General features: G+C 29.5%; 1 protein-coding gene across 2 annotated transcripts in view; it reads right to left on the bottom strand.

The window, feature by feature from the left end:
• Nucleotides 1-17,768: 17,768 nt before the first annotated feature.
• LOC132951243 (pseudouridine-5'-phosphatase-like) overlaps nucleotides 17,769-21,242 on the bottom strand; it is a 37,554-nt gene continuing 34,080 nt past the window's right edge. For both annotated transcript variants that reach the window (XM_061023029.1, XM_061023027.1), the window contains exons 2-4: nucleotides 20,928-21,146; nucleotides 19,080-19,312; nucleotides 17,769-18,059 (exon numbers count right to left, since the gene is read on the bottom strand). In XM_061023029.1, coding sequence (XP_060879012.1) covers nucleotides 17,865-18,059; nucleotides 19,080-19,312; nucleotides 20,928-21,146 — 647 coding nt within the window. In that variant the 3' untranslated portion in view covers nucleotides 17,769-17,864. The remainder of the gene's footprint in view (nucleotides 18,060-19,079; nucleotides 19,313-20,927; nucleotides 21,147-21,242) is intronic.

Here is a 21,242-nt window from a genome sequence, read left to right as displayed (position 1 = left end):
TTGTATACAGTTACTAGATAGTACGCGATTATTACGGTGAATTAAAAAATTGTTGTATAATACCATAGTTTTTGTGCGCATGTCCGGTGTAGGTACCTTCTACTTTGATCAGCGCTCTCGCCTCTCACGCATGGACGCCGCCGCGGTGAAACTATACAACGCTATGTTCCGTCTATCTCCGTATACGGTTTATAGGTTATAGTAAAAAGTCGCATCGGTCGGTGAAACTGTTAACGTTGAGTGTGGATTAAAAACTTTAAATAAAACGTAACTAGTGATATATACGATGGCTGCATTGCATTTTAAAAAACAGTGTTGATTCGGTGATGGTTCATGTGCTGTGCCGAAACAAGTATGCAGTATGCGACAAGGAGAAAATTGCCGCATTTCAAAGACCAACGAGATGAAAACGCCGCAGATCCATCATACGCATCCTTCTCCGCAAAAAAAAAAACAAAAGTGGGCAAGGTAAACAAAATAATTAACTCAAGGTAAGTTAAAAGAATACAAGATCGATAAGTTAGAAATTAATAATAATCAAATTATAAATTTAACTTGATATATATGTTAAAAGTTAATCGACTTTTTTATATTAGTATTTGTAACAGATAAGAGTGACTCCATTCTTTCTAATTTTCTAAATTCTAATATGCAATTTTATTGAACTTTTATCATAATGTACAGTGTAAATATGTACCTAATTTACATGATTATTAAATATTCAAAATATACCTATACAGCTCAATTAATAACTTAATAAATATTATTATTTTTATATCAAATAGCATATTAAAGTCATAATATAAAATTATGCCTATCTAATTTACTAAAATATATCTATACACAAAATAAATTATGTTATCAAGAAAAATAGGTAACAGAAATGATCGTGTAATAATTAAGTATCGGTTATTTTTATTTATATTTTATGAGTAGGCCATACCCGAGTGCGTTGCCTTTGTCTAACAAACGTATAACATAGCAAATTGTAACGTTCTAAATAATTCATTTAAGAGGACACTACATCTATATTTGTTGTCTCCGTCACACGTAGGTAACATACCAAATGTACGCTCAGCAAATCACATTTAGCTCACTTAGTTTACAAATTTGGGAGAATCGACCTACTATGAAACTTGATGGTAAGAACATTATTTGTATTGGTATGTGGGATACTTCAATTTTTTAGCAAGTTTTATGAATATAATATGGCGTAAATTAAAAATGCTCATAACTCACTTAAAACCACTGTTCAAAATTGATATATAAAAATCCCTACGTCATTGACTAGATAAAATTCTTATATCTAAAGTTGATAATAGGTCAATTAACTCTAAAATTAAACACAAAAGAGTTAAATTAGTTATTCAGAACGTACAATTTGCAATGCAATGCAGCTGTAAGACGGAGACAACGCATTCGGGTATAGCGTCCTCTTAATATTAATAGTTACGTACGTATACACCATAAAAACAATACAAATTTCAAAACAATTTTAACATGATGAATTATTTTTAAATCAGCTGAGAAAAGCTTAGTTATTTCAACAGTCCATTGAACTAATCAAGTTCATATTTTAATTAGAAAACTAGTTAGTTACGTTTAAAAGTTTTAAAAAATTAACTTTTTAACTTACCATTAACTTTTAAACTAGTTAATTGCAACCTTTGTAAAAAAAAGGACAAAAGCATTCTTGAAATGAAACGCAGTGCTTATTTTGCAGTAAGTGAGAGAGGAGCTGAAGAAGAAACAGTGATAAAGGAGCATCAAGCATAAAGAACGAACAATTACTAGGTTAGTACACTTATCTTTTAAAAGTAATGTTATTTATACAGCCAAGTTACGTGATGACAACTAGGGAAAGGGTTAATTTTGAATACGATTTTGTAGCTGCTGAGGCTATATACCCAGGTGATAGTTTATTTTATATTTCATTAAATTATATTTCACTACTTCTGTCTATTCGATTTCATGTCAAAAATATTTACCGTGAATTATTAAAAGTTAAAAAAGTATATCATTCGATAATAACTAAATATGGAAATACTGTTAAAAAAATAAACACAATAATCTGTAATTTAGTTTTGGGTTGTCAGAAATAAAGTACGCTAGCATTGAATACTCAAATTAACTTTTTTCAACTTAATAAAAAGTTAACAAAACGTGTGTATTAACTTTTAACTTAACTGACTTAAAAAAAATCATAAGATTGCCCAACCTTGATAATATAGGATGCTTAATTGGAACATCTAAAAAGGAAAAAAGGCCAACTAGGACGACGATAATAAAACGCAGAAACTGACGTAACATACACCATAACAACCTTAATTTTGATACTTATTTATTTGATATATTTTATGCATTGATAATTTATTATTCTTTATTATAACTGATTTTTTTGTTGATTTTTTTATAATTTTTATTCTTAATTTTTTGAAATAGTCTAACAACTTAAATATTTATTATTATTTACGAACCTTAATTAATCACATTGAATTATTTAAGTACTTTATACTGAACTTGAACGTAAACCGAGAATTGCTGCGTAATTCTGTAACGTCACCAGCAATAACATTCGTTGTCGTATGATCCGCTACCTGGAACTGTCATCTCTAGAGCCACTGTAAAAGATTATTAAAGAATTGACGCTTGAAAAGTCAGGGGCTATGTTTACCAAACTCGAAGCATGCAAGAAGCTTCAACGCACACACGCATAAACATGTAAAATTTTGTGAATTGAAAATGTATAAAACGCCGGGCCAGACAGCCAACATTGTTCGACCTTCCATGTACGGATGCCGGGTAAACTGTAGACACAACAGCCACAGCAAAGTTGCCTCTGCTATATTTTTTTTATATAAACTAAGTTTATACATTAAATACAAAAAAGCACCAAAATTAAAATATTTAAAAGTCATGGCGAATAAACCTAAAGCTCAAAAACTAACCTAACGGACTAAATAACAAACGTAAAATTTTATATTTATTAATTTTATATTATTTTATGTGTTTATAATATTTTATTTTTCGTTATTATTAATTTAAACTACGGTTTTTATTGGTGTTTTTAAATTTTCATTCGTACTTTTTGATACAGTCTTATAACTTAAATATTTATAATTATTTAAGAACCTTAATTAATCACATTAAATAATTTAAGTAATTTATACTGAACTGGAATGTAACCCGAGAATTGCTGCGTAATTCTGTAACGTCACCAACAATAACATTCGTTGTCGTATGATCCGCTGCCTGGAACTGCCTTCTCTAGAGCCACTCCTAATAGATAACTAAAGGCTGGACGCATGACAAGTCAGGAGCCACCGTCGCCAAAGTTGATTAATGCGAGGTGATTCTACGCACACACGCATACACAAGTAACATTTTGTGAATATGACATGTACAAAACGCCGGACTAGGCGGCCACAATCTTTCGACACTAAATGTTAGGACCACTGTTATATCGTAGAAGCCAAACTACTTGCTAACCGTGTAACTTTGCTAGCGCAGCAGCACGCTGCTAATTATCTTTTAAAAAATAAATAAAAAATAGGTTTCAAAATTAAAGTACTTAATTATGAATGCAAATTAATTTAAAACGCAGAAACTGACGTAACATACACCATAACAACCTTAATTTTGATACTTATTTATTTGATATATTTTATGCATTGATAATTTATCATTTTTTATTATAACTGATTTTTTTGTTGATTTTTTTATAATTTTTATTCTTACTTTTTTGAAATAGTCTAACAACTTAAATATTTATTATTATTTACGAACCTTAATTAATCACATTGAATTATTTAAGTACTTTATACTGAACTTGAACGTAACCCGAGAATTGCTGCGTAATTCTGTAACGTCACCAGCAATAACATTCATTGTCGTATGATCCGCTATCTGGAACTGTCATCTCTAGAGCCACTGTAAAAGATTATTAAAGAATTGACGCTTGAAAAGTCAGGGGCTATGTTTACCAAACTCGAAGCATGCAAGAAGCTTCAACGCACACACGCATAAACATGTAAAATTTTGTGAATTGAAAATGTATAAAACGCCGGGCCAGACAGCCAACATTGTTCGACCTTCCATGTACGGATGCCGGGTAAACTGTAGACACAACAGCCACAGCAAAGTTGCCTCTGCTATATTTTTTTTATATAAACTAAGTTTATACATTAAATACAAAAAAGCACCAAAATTAAAATATTTAAAAGTCATGGCGAATAAACCTAAAGCTCAAAAACTAACCTAACGGACTAAATAACAAACGTAAAATTTTATATTTATTAATTTTATATTATTTTATGTGTTTATAATATTTTATTTTTCGTTATTATTAATTTAAACTACGGTTTTTATTGGTGTTTTTAAATTTTCATTCGTACTTTTTGATACAGTCTTATAACTTAAATATTTATAATTATTTAAGAACCTTAATTAATCACATTAAATAATTTAAGTAATTTATACTGAACTGGAATGTAACCCGAGAATTGCTGCGTAATTCTGTAACGTCACCAACAATAACATTCGTTGTCGTATGATCCGCTGCCTGGAACTGCCTTCTCTAGAGCCACTCCTAATAGATAACTAAAGGCTGGACGCATGACAAGTCAGGAGCCACCGTCGCCAAAGTTGATTAATGCGAGGTGATTCTACGCACACACGCATACACAAGTAACATTTTGTGAATATGACATGTACAAAACGCCGGACTAGGCGGCCACAATCTTTCGACACTAAATGTTAGGACCACTGTTATATCGTAGAAGCCAAACTACTTGCTAACCGTGTAACTTTGCTAGCGCAGCAGCACGCTGCTAATTATCTTTTAAAAAATAAATAAAAAATAGGTTTCAAAATTAAAGTACTTAATTATGAATGCAAATTAATTTAAAACGCAGAAACTGACGTAACATACACCATAACAACCTTAATTTTGATACTTATTTATTTGATATATTTTATGCATTGATAATTTATCATTTTTTATTATAACTGATTTTTTTGTTGATTTTTTTATAATTTTTATTCTTACTTTTTTGAAATAGTCTAACAACTTAAATATTTATTATTATTTACGAACCTTAATTAATCACATTGAATTATTTAAGTACTTTATACTGAACTTGAACGTAACCCGAGAATTGCTGCGTAATTCTGTAACGTCACCAGCAATAACATTCATTGTCGTATGATCCGCTATCTGGAACTGTCATCTCTAGAGCCACTGTAAAAGATTATTAAAGAATGGACGCTTGAAAAGTCAGGGGCTATGTTTACCAAACTCGAAGCATGCAAGAAGCTTCAACGCACACACGCATAAACATGTAAAATTTTGTGAATTGAAAATGTACAAACGCCGGGCCAGACAGCCAACATTGTTCGACCTTCCATGTACGGATGCCGGGTAAACTGTAGACACAACAGTCACAGCACAGTTTCCTCTGCTATTATTTTTCATATAAACTAAGTTTATACATTAAATACAAAAAAGCACCAAAATTAAAATATTTAAAAGTCATGGCGAATAAACCTAAAGCTCAAAAACTAACCTAACGGACTAAATAACAAACGTAAATTTTTATATTTATTAATTTTATTTTATTTTATATGTCGATAATATATTATTTTTCGTTATTATTATTTATTTGATATATTTTATGCATTGATAATTTATCATTTTTTATTATAACTGATTTTTTTGTTGACTTTTTTTAAATTTTTATTCTTACTTTTTTGAAATAGTCTTACAACTTAAATATTTATTATTATTTACGAACCTTAAATAATCTCATTGAATTATTTAAGTACTTTATAGACCTACGGTTTTTATTGGTGTTTTTAAATTTTCGTTCGTACTTTTTGATACAGTCTTATAACTTAAATATTTATAATTATTTAAGAACCTTAATTAATCACATTAAATAATTTAAGTAATTTATACTGAACTGGAATGTAACCCGATAATTGCTGCGTAATTCTGTAACGTCACCAACAATAACATTCGTTGTCGTATGATCCGCTACCTGGAACTGCTATCTCTAGAGCCACTGCTTATAGAATATTAGAGACTGGACGCTTGAAAAGTCAGGGGCTATATTTACCAAACTCGAAGCATGCAAGCGGCTTCAACGCACACACGCATAAACATGTAAAATTTTGTGTTTTGAACATGTACAAACGCTGGGCCAGTCAGCCCACATTTTTCGACCAGCCATGCACGGATGCCGGGTAAACTGTAGACACAACAGCCACAGCAAAGTTGCCTCTGCTATATTTTTTTTATATAAACTAAGTTTATACATTAAATACAAAAAAGCTCCAAAATTAAAATATTTAAAAGTCATGGCGAATAAACTTAAAGCTCAAAAACTAACCTAACGGACAAAATAACAAACGTAAATTTTTATATTTATTAATTTTATTTTATTTTATGTGTTGATAATATTATATTACTTTTTGTTATTATTAATTATAACTACGGTTTTTATTGGTCTTTTTAAATTTTCATTCGTTCTTTATGATACAGTCTTATAACTTAAATATTTATAATTATTTACGAACCTTAATTAATCACATTGAATTATTTAAGTACTTTATACTGAACTTGAACGTAACCCGAGAATCACTGCGTAATTCTGTAACGTCACCAACAATAACATTCGTTGTCGTATGATCCGCTGCCTGGAACTGCCTTCTCTAGAGCCACTCCTAATAGATAACTAAAGGCTGGACGCATGACAAGTCAGGAGCCACCGTCGCCAAAGTTGATTAATGCGAGGTGATTCTACGCACACACGCATACACAAGTAACATTTTGTGAATATGACATGTACAAAACGCCGGACTAGGCGGCCACAATCTTTCGACACTAAATGTTAGGACCACTGTTATATCGTAGAAGCCAAACTACTTGCCAACTGTGTAACTTTGCTAACGCAGCAGCACGCTGCTAATTATCTTTTAAAAAGTAAATAAAAAATAGGTTTCAAAATTAAAGTACTTAAATATGAATGCAAATTAATTTAAAACGCAGAAACTGACGTAACATACACCATAACAACCTTAATTTTAATACTTATTTATTTGATATATTTTATGCATTGATAATTTATCATTTTTTATTATAACTGATTTTATTGTTGATTTTTTGAAATTTTTATTTTTACTTTTTTGAAATAGTCTAACAACTTAAATATTTATTATTATTTACGAACCTTAATTAATCACATTGAATTATTTAAGTACTTTATACTGAACTTGAACGTAAACCGAGAATTGCTGCGTAATTCTGTAACGTCACCAGCAATAACATTCATTGTCGTATGATCCGCTATCTGGAACTGTCATCTCTAGAGCCACTGTAAAAGATTATTAAAGAATTGACGCTTGAAAAGTCAGGGGCTATGTTTACCAAACTCGAAGCATGCAAGAAGCTTCAACGCACACACGCATAAACATGTAAAATTTTGTGAATTGAAAATGTATAAAACGCCGGGCCAGACAGCCAACATTGTTCGACCTTCCATGTACGGATGCCGGGTAAACTGTAGACACAACAGCCACAGCAAAGTTGCCTCTGCTATATTTTTTTTATATAAACTAAGTTTATACATTGAATACAAAAAAGCACCAAAATTAAAATATTTAAAAGTCATGGCGAATAAACCTAAAGCTCAAAAACTAACCTAACGGACTAAATAACAAACGTAAAATTTTATATTTATTTATTTTATATTATTTTATGTGTTTATAATATTTTATTTTTCGTTATTATTAATTTAAACTACGGTTTTTATTGGTGTTTTTAAATTTTCATTCGTACTTTTTGATACAGTCTTATAACTTAAATATTTATAATTATTTAAGAACCTTAATTAATCACATTAAATAATTTAAGTAATTTATACTGAACTGGAATGTAACCCGAGAATTGCTGCGTAATTCTGTAACGTCACCAACAATAACATTCGTTGTCGTATGATCCGCTGCCTGGAACTGCCTTCTCTAGAGCCACTCCTAATAGATAACTAAAGGCTGGACGCATGACAAGTCAGGAGCCACCGTCGCCAAAGTTGATTAATGCGAGGTGATTCTACGCACACACGCATACACAAGTAACATTTTGTGAATATGACATGTACAAAACGCCGGACTAGGCGGCCACAATCTTTCGACACTAAATGTTAGGACCACTGTTATATCGTAGAAGCCAAACTACTTGCTAACCGTGTAACTTTGCTAGCGCAGCAGCACGCTGCTAATTATCTTTTAAAAAATAAATAAAAAATAGGTTTCAAAATTAAAGTACTTAATTATGAATGCAAATTAATTTAAAACGCAGAAACTGACGTAACATACACCATAACAACCTTAATTTTAATACTTATTTATTTGATATATTTTATGCATTGATAATTTATCATTTTTTATTATAACTGATTTTATTGTTGATTTTTTGAAATTTTTATTTTTACTTTTTTGAAATAGTCTAACAACTTAAATATTTATTATTATTTACGAACCTTAATTAATCACATTGAATTATTTAAGTACTTTATACTGAACTTGAACGTAAACCGAGAATTGCTGCGTAATTCTGTAACGTCACCAGCAATAACATTCATTGTCGTATGATCCGCTATCTGGAACTGTCATCTCTAGAGCCACTGTAAAAGATTATTAAAGAATGGACGCTTGAAAAGTCAGGGGCTATGTTTACCAAACTCGAAGCATGCAAGAAGCTTCAACGCACACACGCATAAACATGTAAAATTTTGTGAATTGAAAATGTACAAACGCCGGGCCAGACAGCCAACATTGTTCGACCTTCCATGTACGGATGCCGGGTAAACTGTAGACACAACAGTCACAGCACAGTTTCCTCTGCTTTTATTTTTCATATAAACTAAGTTTATACATTAAATACAAAAAAGCACCAAAATTAAAATATTTAAAAGTCATGGCGAATAAACCTAAAGCTCAAAAACTAACCTAACGGACTTTAGGTTATAACAAACGTAAATTTTTATATTTATTAATTTTATTTTATTTTATATGTCGATAATATATTATTTTTCGTTATTATTATTTATTTGATATATTTTATGCATTGATAATTTATCATTTTTTATTATAACTGATTTTTTTGTTGACTTTTTTTAAATTTTTATTCTTACTTTTTTGAAATAGTCTTACAACTTAAATATTTATTATTATTTACGAACCTTAAATAATCTCATTGAATTATTTAAGTACTTTATAGACCTAAGGTTTTTATTGGTGTTTTTAAATTTTCGTTCGTACTTTTTGATACAGTCTTATAACTTAAATATTTATAGTTATTTAAGAACCTTAAATAATCACATTAAATAATTTAAGTAATTTATACTGAACTGGAATGTAATCCGATAATTGCTGCGTAATTCTGTAACGTCACCAACAATAACATTCGTTTTCGTATGATCCGCTACCTGGAACTGCTATCTCTAGAGCCACTGCTTATAGAATATTAGAGACTGGTCGCTTGAAAAGTCAGGGGCTATATTTACCAAACTCGAAGCATGCAAGCGGCTTCAACGCACACACGCATAAACATGTAAAATTTTGTGTTTTGAACATGTACAAACGCTGGGCCAGTCAGCCCACATTTTTCGACCAGCCATGCACGGATGCCGGGTAAACTGTAGACACAACAGCCACAGCAAAGTTGCCTCTGCTATATTTTTTTTATATAAACTAAGTTTATACATTAAATACAAAAAAGCTCCAAAATTAAAATATTTAAAAGTCATGGCGAATAAACTTAAAGCTCAAAAACTACCCTAACGGACAAAATAACAAACGTAAATTTTTATATTTATTAATTTTATTTTATTTTATGTGTTGATAATATTATATTACTTTTTGTTATTATTAATTATAACTACGGTTTTTATTGGTCTTTTTAAATTTTCATTCGTTCTTTTTGATATAGTCTTATAACTTAAATATTTATAATTATTTACGAACCTTAATTAATCACATTGAATTATTTAAGTACTTTATACTGAACTTGAACGTAAACCGATAATTGCTGCGTAATTCTGTAACGTCACCAACAATAACATTCGTTGTCGTATCATCCGCTACCTGGAATTGCCATCACTAGAGCCACTGCTTATAGAATATTAGAGACTGGACGCTTGAAAAGTCAGGTGCTATATTTACCAAACTCGAAGCATGCAAGCGGCTTCAACGCACACACGCATAAACATGTAAAATTTTGTGTTTTGAACATGTACAAACGCTGGGCCAGTCAGCCCACATTTTTCGACCAGCCATGCACGGATGCCGGGTAAACTGTAGACACAACAGCCACAGCAAAGTTGCCTCTGCTATATTTTTTTTATATAAACTTAATTTATAAATTAAATACAAAGAAGCTCCAAAATTAAAATATTTAAAAATCATAGCGAATAAACTTAAAGCTCAAAAACTAACCTAACGGACAAAATAACAAACGTAAAATTTTATATTTATTAATTTTATATTATTTTATGTGTTTATAATATATTATTGTTCGTTATTATTAATTTAAACTATGGTTTTTATTGGTGTTTTTAAATTTTCATTCGTACTTTTTGATACAGTCTTATAACTTAAATATCTATTATTATTTACGAACCTTAATTAATCACATTGAATTATTTAAGCAAATTATACTGAACTGGAATGTAACCCGAGAATTGCTGCGTAATTCTGTAACGTCACCAACAATAACATTCGTTGTCGTATGATCCGCTACCTGGAACTGCCATCTCTAGAGCCACTGCTTATAGATTATTAAAGACTGGACGCTTGAAAAGTCAGGAGCCACCGTCGCCAAAGTTGATTAATGCGTGGTGATTTTACGCACACGTGCATACACAAGTAACCTTTTGTGTATATGACATGTACAAAACGCGGGACTAGGCGGCCACAATCTTTCGACACTAAATGTTAGGACCACTGTTATATCGTAGAAGCCAAAATACTTGCTAACCGTGTAACTTTGCTAGCGCAGCAGTACGCTGCTAATTATCTTTTAAAAAATAAATAAAAAATCGGTTTCAAAATTAAAGTACTTAACTATGAATGCAAATTAATTTAAAACGCAGAAACTGACGTAACATACACCATAACAACCTTAATTTTGATACTTATTTATTTGATATATTTTATGCATTGATAATTTATCATTTTTTATTATAACTGATTTTTTTGTTGATTTTTTTATAATTTTTATTCTTACTTTTTTGAAATAGTCTAACAACTTAAATATTTATTATTATTTACGAACCTTAATTAATCACATTGAATTATTTAAGTACTTTATACTGAACTTGAACGTAACCCGAGAATTGCTGCGTAATTCTGTAACGTCACCAGCAATAACATTCATTGTCGTATGATCCGCTATCTGGAACTGTCATCTCTAGAGCCACTGTAAAAGATTATTAAAGAATGGACGCTTGAAAAGTCAGGGGCTATGTTTACCAAACTCGAAGCATGCAAGAAGCTTCAACGCACACACGCATAAACATGTAAAATTTTGTGAATTGAAAATGTACAAACGCCGGGCCAGACAGCCAACATTGTTCGACCTTCCATGTACGGATGCCGGGTAAACTGTAGACACAACAGTCACAGCACAGTTTCCTCTGCTATTATTTTTTATATAAACTAAGTTTATACATTAAATACAAAAAAGCACCAAAATTAAAATATTTAAAAGTCATGGCGAATAAACCTAAAGCTCAAAAACTAACCTAACGGACTAAATAACAAACGTAAATTTTTATATTTATTAATTTTATTTTATTTTATGTGTTGATAATATATTATTTTTCGTTATTATTATTTATTTGATATATTTTAGGCATTGATAATTTATCATTTTTTATTATAACTGATTTTTTTGTTGATTTTTTTTAAATTTTTATTCTTACTTTTTTGAAATAGTCTTACAACTTAAATATTTATTATTATTTACGAACCTTAAATAATCTCATTGAATTATTTAAGTACTTTATAGACCTACGGTTTTTATTGGTGTTTTTAAATTTTCATTCGTACTTTTTGATACAGTCTTATAACTTAAATATTTATAATTATTTAAGAACCTTAATTAATCACGTTAAATAATAAAAGTAATTTAACTGAACTGGAATGTAACCCGAGAATTGCCGCGTATTTCTGTAACGTCACCAACAATAACATTCGTTGTCGTATGATCCGCTACATGGAACTGCCATCTCTATAGCCACTGCTTATAGATTATTAAAGACTGGACGCTTGAAAAGTAAGGGGCTATGTTTACCAAACTCGAAGCATGCAAGAAGCTTCAACGCACACACGCATAAACATGTAAAATTTTGTGAATTGAAAATGTACAAACGCCGGGCCAGACTGCCAACATTTTTCGACCAGCCATGTACGGATGCCGGGTAAACTGTAGACACAACAGCCACAGCCAAGTGGCCTCTGCTATATTTTTTTTATATAAACTTAATTTATAAATTAAATACAAAGAAGCTCCAAAATTAAAATATTTAAAAATCATGGCGAATAAACTTAAAGCTCAAAAACTAACCTAACGGACAAAATAACAAACGTAAAATTTTATATTTATTAATTTTATATTATTTTATGTGTTTATAATATATTATTGTTCGTTATTATTAATTTAAACTATGGTTTTTATTGGTGTTTTTAAATTTTCATTCGTACTTTTTGATACAGTCTTATAACTTAAATATTTATAATTATTTAAGAAACTCGAAGCATGCAAGGGGCTTCAACGCACACACGCATAAACATGTAAAATTTTGTGTTTTGAACATGTACAAAACACCGGACTTGGGGGCCACAGTCTTTCGACCCTAAATGTTAAGACCACTGGTATACTGTAGCAGCCAAACTACTTGCTAACTGTGTAACTTTGCTAGCGCAGCAGCAGGTTGCTAATTATCTTTTAAAAAATAAATGATTAATTAAATAAAAAATAGGTTGCAAAATTAAAGTATTTAAATATGAATGCAAATCAATTAAAAACGCAGAAACTGACGTAACATACTATAAAAACCTTAATTTTAATACTTATTTATTTGATTATATTTTATGCATTGATCATTTTTCATTTTTTATTATAACTGTTTTTTTTTTCGTTGATTTTTTTAAAATTTTTATTCTGACTTCTTTGAAACGCTTGATCGGACTAGGCGGCCATAATATTTTGACCCTTAATCTTAAGATCCCGCGTATATTGTTGACAGCTACACTACTCGGTACATGGGCGACTCTGCTTGCTTCCACGCACACAACAGGCATAAACAATTTTTAAACATAATTTTTTAATCTTTGTTAATAAATTTAAACTCTGAAACTAACCTAACATATAACATAACTAACTTAAATTTTTTTATTATTTTATTTTATGTGTGGATAATTTATTATTTTTCATTTTTATTAATTACTAACTGATCTACCCTTAATATTATAACTTATATGGATATGCTCAAGGACTCCAGAATGCATTGTTTATATACAGGATGTCCCACTGAGATCTGACAAATGAAATAACTTCTGTTCTAATTAATATTTTTAAAAAAATTCTTTTAAATATAATTCATAGACTATTGCGATACATTTTTAGTAGGTATACATTTTTTATTTTTTAATACTGAAAATAAAAAACTTAAAAACTGATAAAAAAATTTTCCAAAATATCCAAAATAGCCAATTTGTAAATCTGATTTTCGGAAATGTTATATCGTAAAAACATTTATTTAAGTCAAGTTGCTGATTTTTTACCATTTTTTTAAATATCAATATTCTTGTTAAGTAACAATTTCTTGTTAAGTAAGTTGTCTAGAAACATTATAATTTCAAAAAATATAAATCATTTTGAAATTATGTTACAATATGTTCATATAAAATAATTTCAAAATGATTTATATTTTTTGAAATTATAATGTCTAACATAAACTAGATCGTATATTACTTAACAAGAATATTGATATTTAAAAAAATGGTAAAAAATCAGCCACTTGACTTAAATAAATGTTTTTACGATATAAATTTTTCTGAATATTAGATTTACAAATTGGCTATTTTGGATATTTTGGAAATTTTTTTATCAGTTTTTAAGTTTTTTATTTTCAGTATTAAAAAATAAAAAATTTATACTAAAAATGTAGCGCAATAGTCTATGAATTATATTTAAAAGAAATTTTTTAAAAATATTAATTAGAACAAAAGTTATTTCATTTGTCAGATCTCAGTGGGACACCCTGTATTATAACTGATCCCGTTCGCTTCGTTGCTCGTTAAAATACGTACTGACTCTATATGATTCAAACTTTGTTCAATTTGTTTATTTTATTTTCGTTGTTTGATGTTGAAAACTTAAAACTTTTCTTCGATCATCTTGAATATAAAATTACCCGATTGACACGCGTATGTTTTGTACGCTTGAGACACACAGTATGTTTTCTGGTAGGCATTCCATCTGCGGTGGATTGCAGACCCCTCGAAGGGTGTACGTTATTACGATTGTTTTATTAACACGTTTATATAAGTTACGATGTGCAATTGTCAACAAATTAGACTTGGGAATACCAGTTTTACTATTCTATATAGCTACAGGTTTAAAATTATATTCATTATTCAATCATTACCAATAGCCACCTTACAATAAACAAAAATATATTATTATATTTAAATTCTTTTCTTACTGGGCAGATGGTTCCTACATTTAGTTTTCCTACATTTCCGTTGGATTTTTTAAAATTATATTACTTAAGAGTTAAGAACCTTCTCCTGATAATACAATAAAAAAGAATTAGTGAAGTCGGTCCAGCCGTTCACAAGTGATGCCGCGTCCAAGAGAAATATACATTTAATTTATATATATATTTATAAATAGATAGATTGATACATTTAGTTTATTAATAGAAGTTGAATTTTACTTCTCCAAACAATACATATCTACACACCGATAAAACACACACAAAAGAAAAAAGGTCAGGTACACCTAGCTGGAAACTGGCGGCCTATCGTGCCGCACAATATGTATAATAATAAGTATTTATAATAGGTATACAATGTACATGTTTATTTTAATTAATAATAACTATTTACTTAAGATTATTTAGATAACTTTGGGCAGGAACCTTGACAAGTCGGAAACCGCCGTCGCCAAAGTTGATGCATGCGAGGTGCTTTTACGCACACACGCATAAACATGTAAAATGTTGAATAGTGAATAGAACGCTGGACGAGGTGGTCACAATCTTTCGACCATAAATGTTAGGACTCCAGGTATATTGTAGACATTCACACTACTCGCTAAGCGGGCGATTGTGTTGTACATCATCGATGATCATTTATTATTTTTCATTATTTTTAATAATGATTGCTGTTTTTATTGATTTTTTTAGATTTTTATTCTGGAATTTTTCATATTTCATATTAATTATTTTATGTATTAATCATTTATAATTTTTTTATGATTTCTACTGTATTTTTGATTTTTATTACATTTTTGTTCTTATATTTTTTGCAATTGTATATTTACTTAAATGTTTATAATTATGTATTAACCTTAATTATTGACTTGGCATGAAATCAATATTTTGACGATGAAAATTAACAATATTAAATGGACTAGGCCTACCGGGGAAACCATTTAAAAAAAAACGCACCCTGCTTCTACCTCAATGGTGGTGTGGAAATGAATGCATTCTTATTATCGGTTAGATTATACTCGCTATATTTTTTTAATATTTAAATTCGTATTCCGGAATTGAGTTTACATATATATATAAATGTGAAAATGAAAAACTTTGAGGCCTATGTTCTCAGAAACTACTGAACCGATCGTTATGATTTTTTTTTAAAATTTAAAAGCTTATTACGGAGAAGGTTTATGGCATTTGATCGATTCTCTAACTTAATAAACAAAGGAGTTATCAATTATTATAAATAATGGCCTGTTACGTAATAATAAATAATTATAATAAATCAATATTCTCAACTCCTATAACCCATAGCAACCATTAATAAACAACAATTTCTATCGTAAATCTCAAAATTCCTGTTTGAGAACCTACCAGAGGTGATCAATTCCCTTTTTAAATTAGTCTATGACACTCACAAAGAATGTGGCTTTCTATTGGTGAAAGAATTTTCTAAATCGGTTCAGTAGTTCCAGAGATTACCCTTAACAATGGTAACTAACAACTCCTCTTTATATAATAGTATAGACTAGCTGATTCCGTGCACTTCGTTGCCCGTTAAATGTATCAATTCTATATGAATCAAACTTTGTTCAATTCGTTATTTAATATTCGGTGTATAGTATTCAAAATTTATCTTAACTTTTCCGTTTCCCGGAATAAAAATTCTGATACGCAGCAGTACATTATTAGGTATGTATGTATTTAAGTATAGGATAATCATATCTCTAGTGATATTTTTGTACTTTGTATTTACCTCGTGTTCCATTCTGTTTCGGCTACCGAAAAAAAATGTCTACAAGCAAATCAAATTACATTTTTATGAGCGTTTGAAGTTCATATTTTTACAAGATTGGATATTCACTCAAATTCTCATGTAGCGATTTTGTTATTTTGTTGTTTCAAAAACAAATAACTGTAGATACTTTAAAATTTCATTGAATGTTAACATTAGCATTTTCTATACACCATAAAATTTTGAAAATATTTTGACTCTTTTTGAGCTGTTTACGGACATTGCCAGTTTTCAATTTTTTTAGTTTTTTTTTCCATAAATGTCAATTTTATTTTATTTGTTGGATAAAAAAGCGTGAAAATGTAATGCAAGGCTCCTGATATACTATTACAATAGCAGTTGAAAAATAGTAAAAATACGTAAGCTTAATTTTTTATAAGCATTTAAAGTTCGAATTTCAACAAAATTTATCAAATTTAAAATTTAATAATTATTTTGTAGTTAAAAATGTATAAAATGTTCAACTTTTATAGCTAAGGATTGAACATTTTCTACGTAAATAGGTAAATATATAAATTACTTTATTCACAATAATATCATAAAATATACTTAGTAATATTAATATACTAATATCATAGGCTGACTGACAGTTTTCGCTCAGAATCGTTTTTCTTATACAATGATATTATATCATTGAATTCAAATTTTAAAACCATCCATTACAGTGACCCACTTCTAACATACTGTACAGCAGCCAAAAGTTAATTGGTGAAAATATTAAAAATTTATTTATTACTAAATTTTGAACTAACAATTTGTCAAAAACGTGTGTACATTCATACCACGTACATTTTTTTTTTTTTTATATTAAATATTGCCATGTGATAACATATTATTTATCTTATTATTATCTGTTCAATTAATATTAGCATTGACAAATACATACTATATAATGTATGTAGATTGGCTAGCTGACTAGAGATCATAATAATTTAACATAGTTGTATTATCATTATGAAGCTTGTCAGAACCAATTCATATGTTACCTGTTAACCTGTATACAGCCCAGGATCCTATTTGATAATTAAGAACTAACTCGTAGTCGCCCGTCGTCAGGACACCTTTGACACGCAAATTTTGCATATTTTTGATATTTTTTATGATAATTAAGTATTTTTACTTTTAAGTGGAGTGTTCGTATATCTTTATCAATTTATTGATTTGCACCCATTAAATAAAAAAAATCTGGGAAAATGGTTAAATATTTTTATTTGTACGTAAATAATAAATTGAATGCATATATTCAATCATTCAACGAAGGTAATAATTTCGAAGATATAAACTCAAACTTAAAAAAATCATGAACCAGTAAAATATGGAGGTAGTGAAAACATTTCCGGACGAAAATCTTCCAGGGAGTTTAACACATACGTAGCGTTAGCGGTCGACATGTTATGCCATATTGACAAAATGGGATCGGGTACCATGACCACTTGCATTCCGGCCGCTAAAGCCGCAGTCACTCCATTCGGCGATTCATCGAACACCAAGAACTGTAAAAATATATATTATAATATAATATGCATGTTTGTTACTTAATTGTATACCTACTATATAGAGTGATCTTAATTTATCAATATTGGATAGTTATCAAACGATCCACCTAAATCAGTTCCAATGTGTATATAAAAATAGAATGTTACTCGAAAAATGTTATGCTGTATACAATTTTATTTTATATCAATTGTATTTAGCTTAATTTTTTTTTTTGTTTTTTAGGTTAACCCTCGGCAACATAGGCCATTGGGTGTGGGGGAGGGAACTGTAAGTTTTTAAGTTGGGTAGGTTGGTTCACGTGTGTGTTGTGTTTTGGCAGAATTTCTAATGGGCACCGGTATAGGTTTCTGCCATGCCCCGGGTGGGGGGATGGCGGCACTTGTTCTCCGGACACCGTGACTTGCCCGAAGAAAAATGCCGCCCGCGGCCGAGGTATCGAACCAGCGACGGCTGCGTCGCAGTCGACGCCTTAGTCCGCTCGGCCACTCCGTCCCCCCTTTATTTTTTTATAGAATGATTATAACGTGATATCCATTAAAAAAATAACATTATTTAAAATAAAAAATGTAGGCAATCTAGAACTTTGAAGTGACATGGGTAAATTATCACAATGAGTATATTGTACTAACATTTTAACAATCAACTTAGAGATAAATAGATATTGCATGTTAATAACTCTTTAAAAAATGATAAAATTTAAAAAAAAACTTCAAAGTTCTGTCAAATTATGATAAATTTAAGTAACTCAATTCTGTCAACGGAATCTGTTTACAGATATTCAATAGTTTTCAACAAAAAAATCATCAAAACACTATTTTGAATCCAAATTTTAATTTCTTATTAATTTCTTAATATATTAAAAATCTATCTTCTGCGTAGAAAAGCAGTAGAATATGTATGCAATTAAAGTGAGATTTTGCAAAACCACGTCGCTGTTACCTAACCTCTGACCTTATATCGCATGTAGCCTTGGATGAGATAAACTATAAAAAACATCGCGATGTGATTATAATTACCTTGCTGTACACGGGGTTCCCTGGAAACCTAGCAGCACATATTTTGAAAATATCTGGTGCTGGCTTGCCATTTTTTACTTCCGGGTCGGAAGAACCGGTGACCACATGATGGAATACAGAGAATATGTCCTTCAGATGATCTGTTTTCATGTGGAAATTCTCCTCCGAACTACTAGTTGTCACCGCCATAGGTATATTGTGCCGATGGAAATGCTCCAAAAGATCTTCGACTCCTAAAGAAATATCACATATTAAATATTACCTTTATAATATACACATATTATATGTCCGTAGAATATATGATTCTTACATTACAATTAATCATTGGATAAAGTTTAAAACAAATTATGTGTGTAGTGTGTGTATTCAAACACGTCTTATTAGTTATTATAATCCACCAAAATTTTTTTTACTAAAAATACTAGCAGGTAGGTACATATATTTTTTACGTTCAAAATATAAAAAGATTTTTTTAAATTTATTCTCGTTATTACTCCAGCTTTAACAAAAATATAAAATTATTCTTAATACAATAGTCAATAAACAATATTCACCGCTAAAATATTTCTACTTTTAAAAAATGTGGGGGGTTGAACCTCTGGACGCCTCCTACGGTTACAGTTTTATACTGTAGTATACTATTATAGACTAATTATACAAACGGTGGCAGTTTTTACTAGTTGTTTTTATGGTCCATCTTATCTTATAAAAATATAATATTATAATATTAATATAGGTAGGTAAAACATAAAAATAATCGAAAATATATTTTAATTAACTTATATTAACGAAAAACATTTATTTTTACTTGCATGACTATACTTAATCTATTCAATTTTTTTGTTAATTTATTCGGATCCTGGATGAGAGTCCTGACCCCCCGGGCCGTTTTCTCCAACCGCATTACCACTATTAATTATAAATATAATGCATAATTGTATAATATTAGGTATAATTAAATAAACACAACGCCACTTATTTTTATTCACTTTCCACTAGTTCAAAAAAAAACTGTGTTATAAGATATCTATTAAACCTATGAAATTGTCTGGAATTCAATCAATTGGTCTCGGCTGTTATAAAATTCTATCGGTAAGATAAACCTAGTTTATACTTAAATAATTTCTAGGTAATGTACAAATAATAAAACATTTTAACTTTGAACTATAAATAAAAAGTTGGAACTATAGGTAACCATATAATTATAATGAGGTTTATGACCTTTAATAAAGGAATTATTCAAAATTAAATTAAACTAGTATAATAGTAATAGGCAGTAGGTTTTTTGAAGTATATAAGTATTATTATTTTGAACATTTTAAACGTTTATGTATAAACATTAAGACACTTTCCAACTATGTTTGGACTTATGTTTATTTTATTTTTACCTTAACTTATAAAATAATATATAAGGTAGGTACTTAGTAATTTTCAATTAACTATAGTTCAATTTTGAAGTTCGAATCAAAGTTTTTGTACAACTTTATATACCTACCTACTATTGTCTTTGTTTATTACAAATATTGAATTATTTATTGGTTCACTCAAATTGAATGGACCAATCATAGGCCACTTAATCATGTTGAAGGGACCATTAACTCACTATTGAATCATTAAATTATTAGTGATTGTTAATGCAACCTAGCATGGCGGCATATATGATAATATATATACATGACAGTATAATATTATTATTAAACACTATATTTTGTACATAATATGCAAAAACCCGTTGATGATGTGTTGTGTGTAATATGGTTTGTGATATACTCAATTTATATTTATAATAATATTAATCATCTAACATATTTTAATGGTTTGATGTTGTAAGGGTAGTTTTATACTCACCATACATGAGTTTTAAATTTTTTAGTGATTTTTCTTCCTCGATACGAGCTTTTTGTAATAATTCTTCGGGAGTTAAATTCAGTTGCAATGTGTTGATAATCAAATTAGCGACGTCCATTTCTTGTTTTCCGAGAATTTGTAAACGCAAATCATCAGGAAATACTTTACCACAATCATTGGCAATTCTCGTAAACGTTTTTCTATGAATTCGTTCCGTATCTAAACGCAACAGTGTGATAAATTGATATTATACATACCTATAAGTACATCGTACATACCATCATAAATAACATAACATAATATGTGTATTGAGTA

Source organism: Metopolophium dirhodum, chromosome 8 (genome assembly GCF_019925205.1).
Source record: "Metopolophium dirhodum isolate CAU chromosome 8, ASM1992520v1, whole genome shotgun sequence".
Lineage (NCBI taxonomy): Eukaryota > Metazoa > Arthropoda > Insecta > Hemiptera > Aphididae > Metopolophium > Metopolophium dirhodum.
Note: the sequence above shows the minus strand (reverse complement) of the source record. Positions and strands in the feature narration are given on the sequence as shown.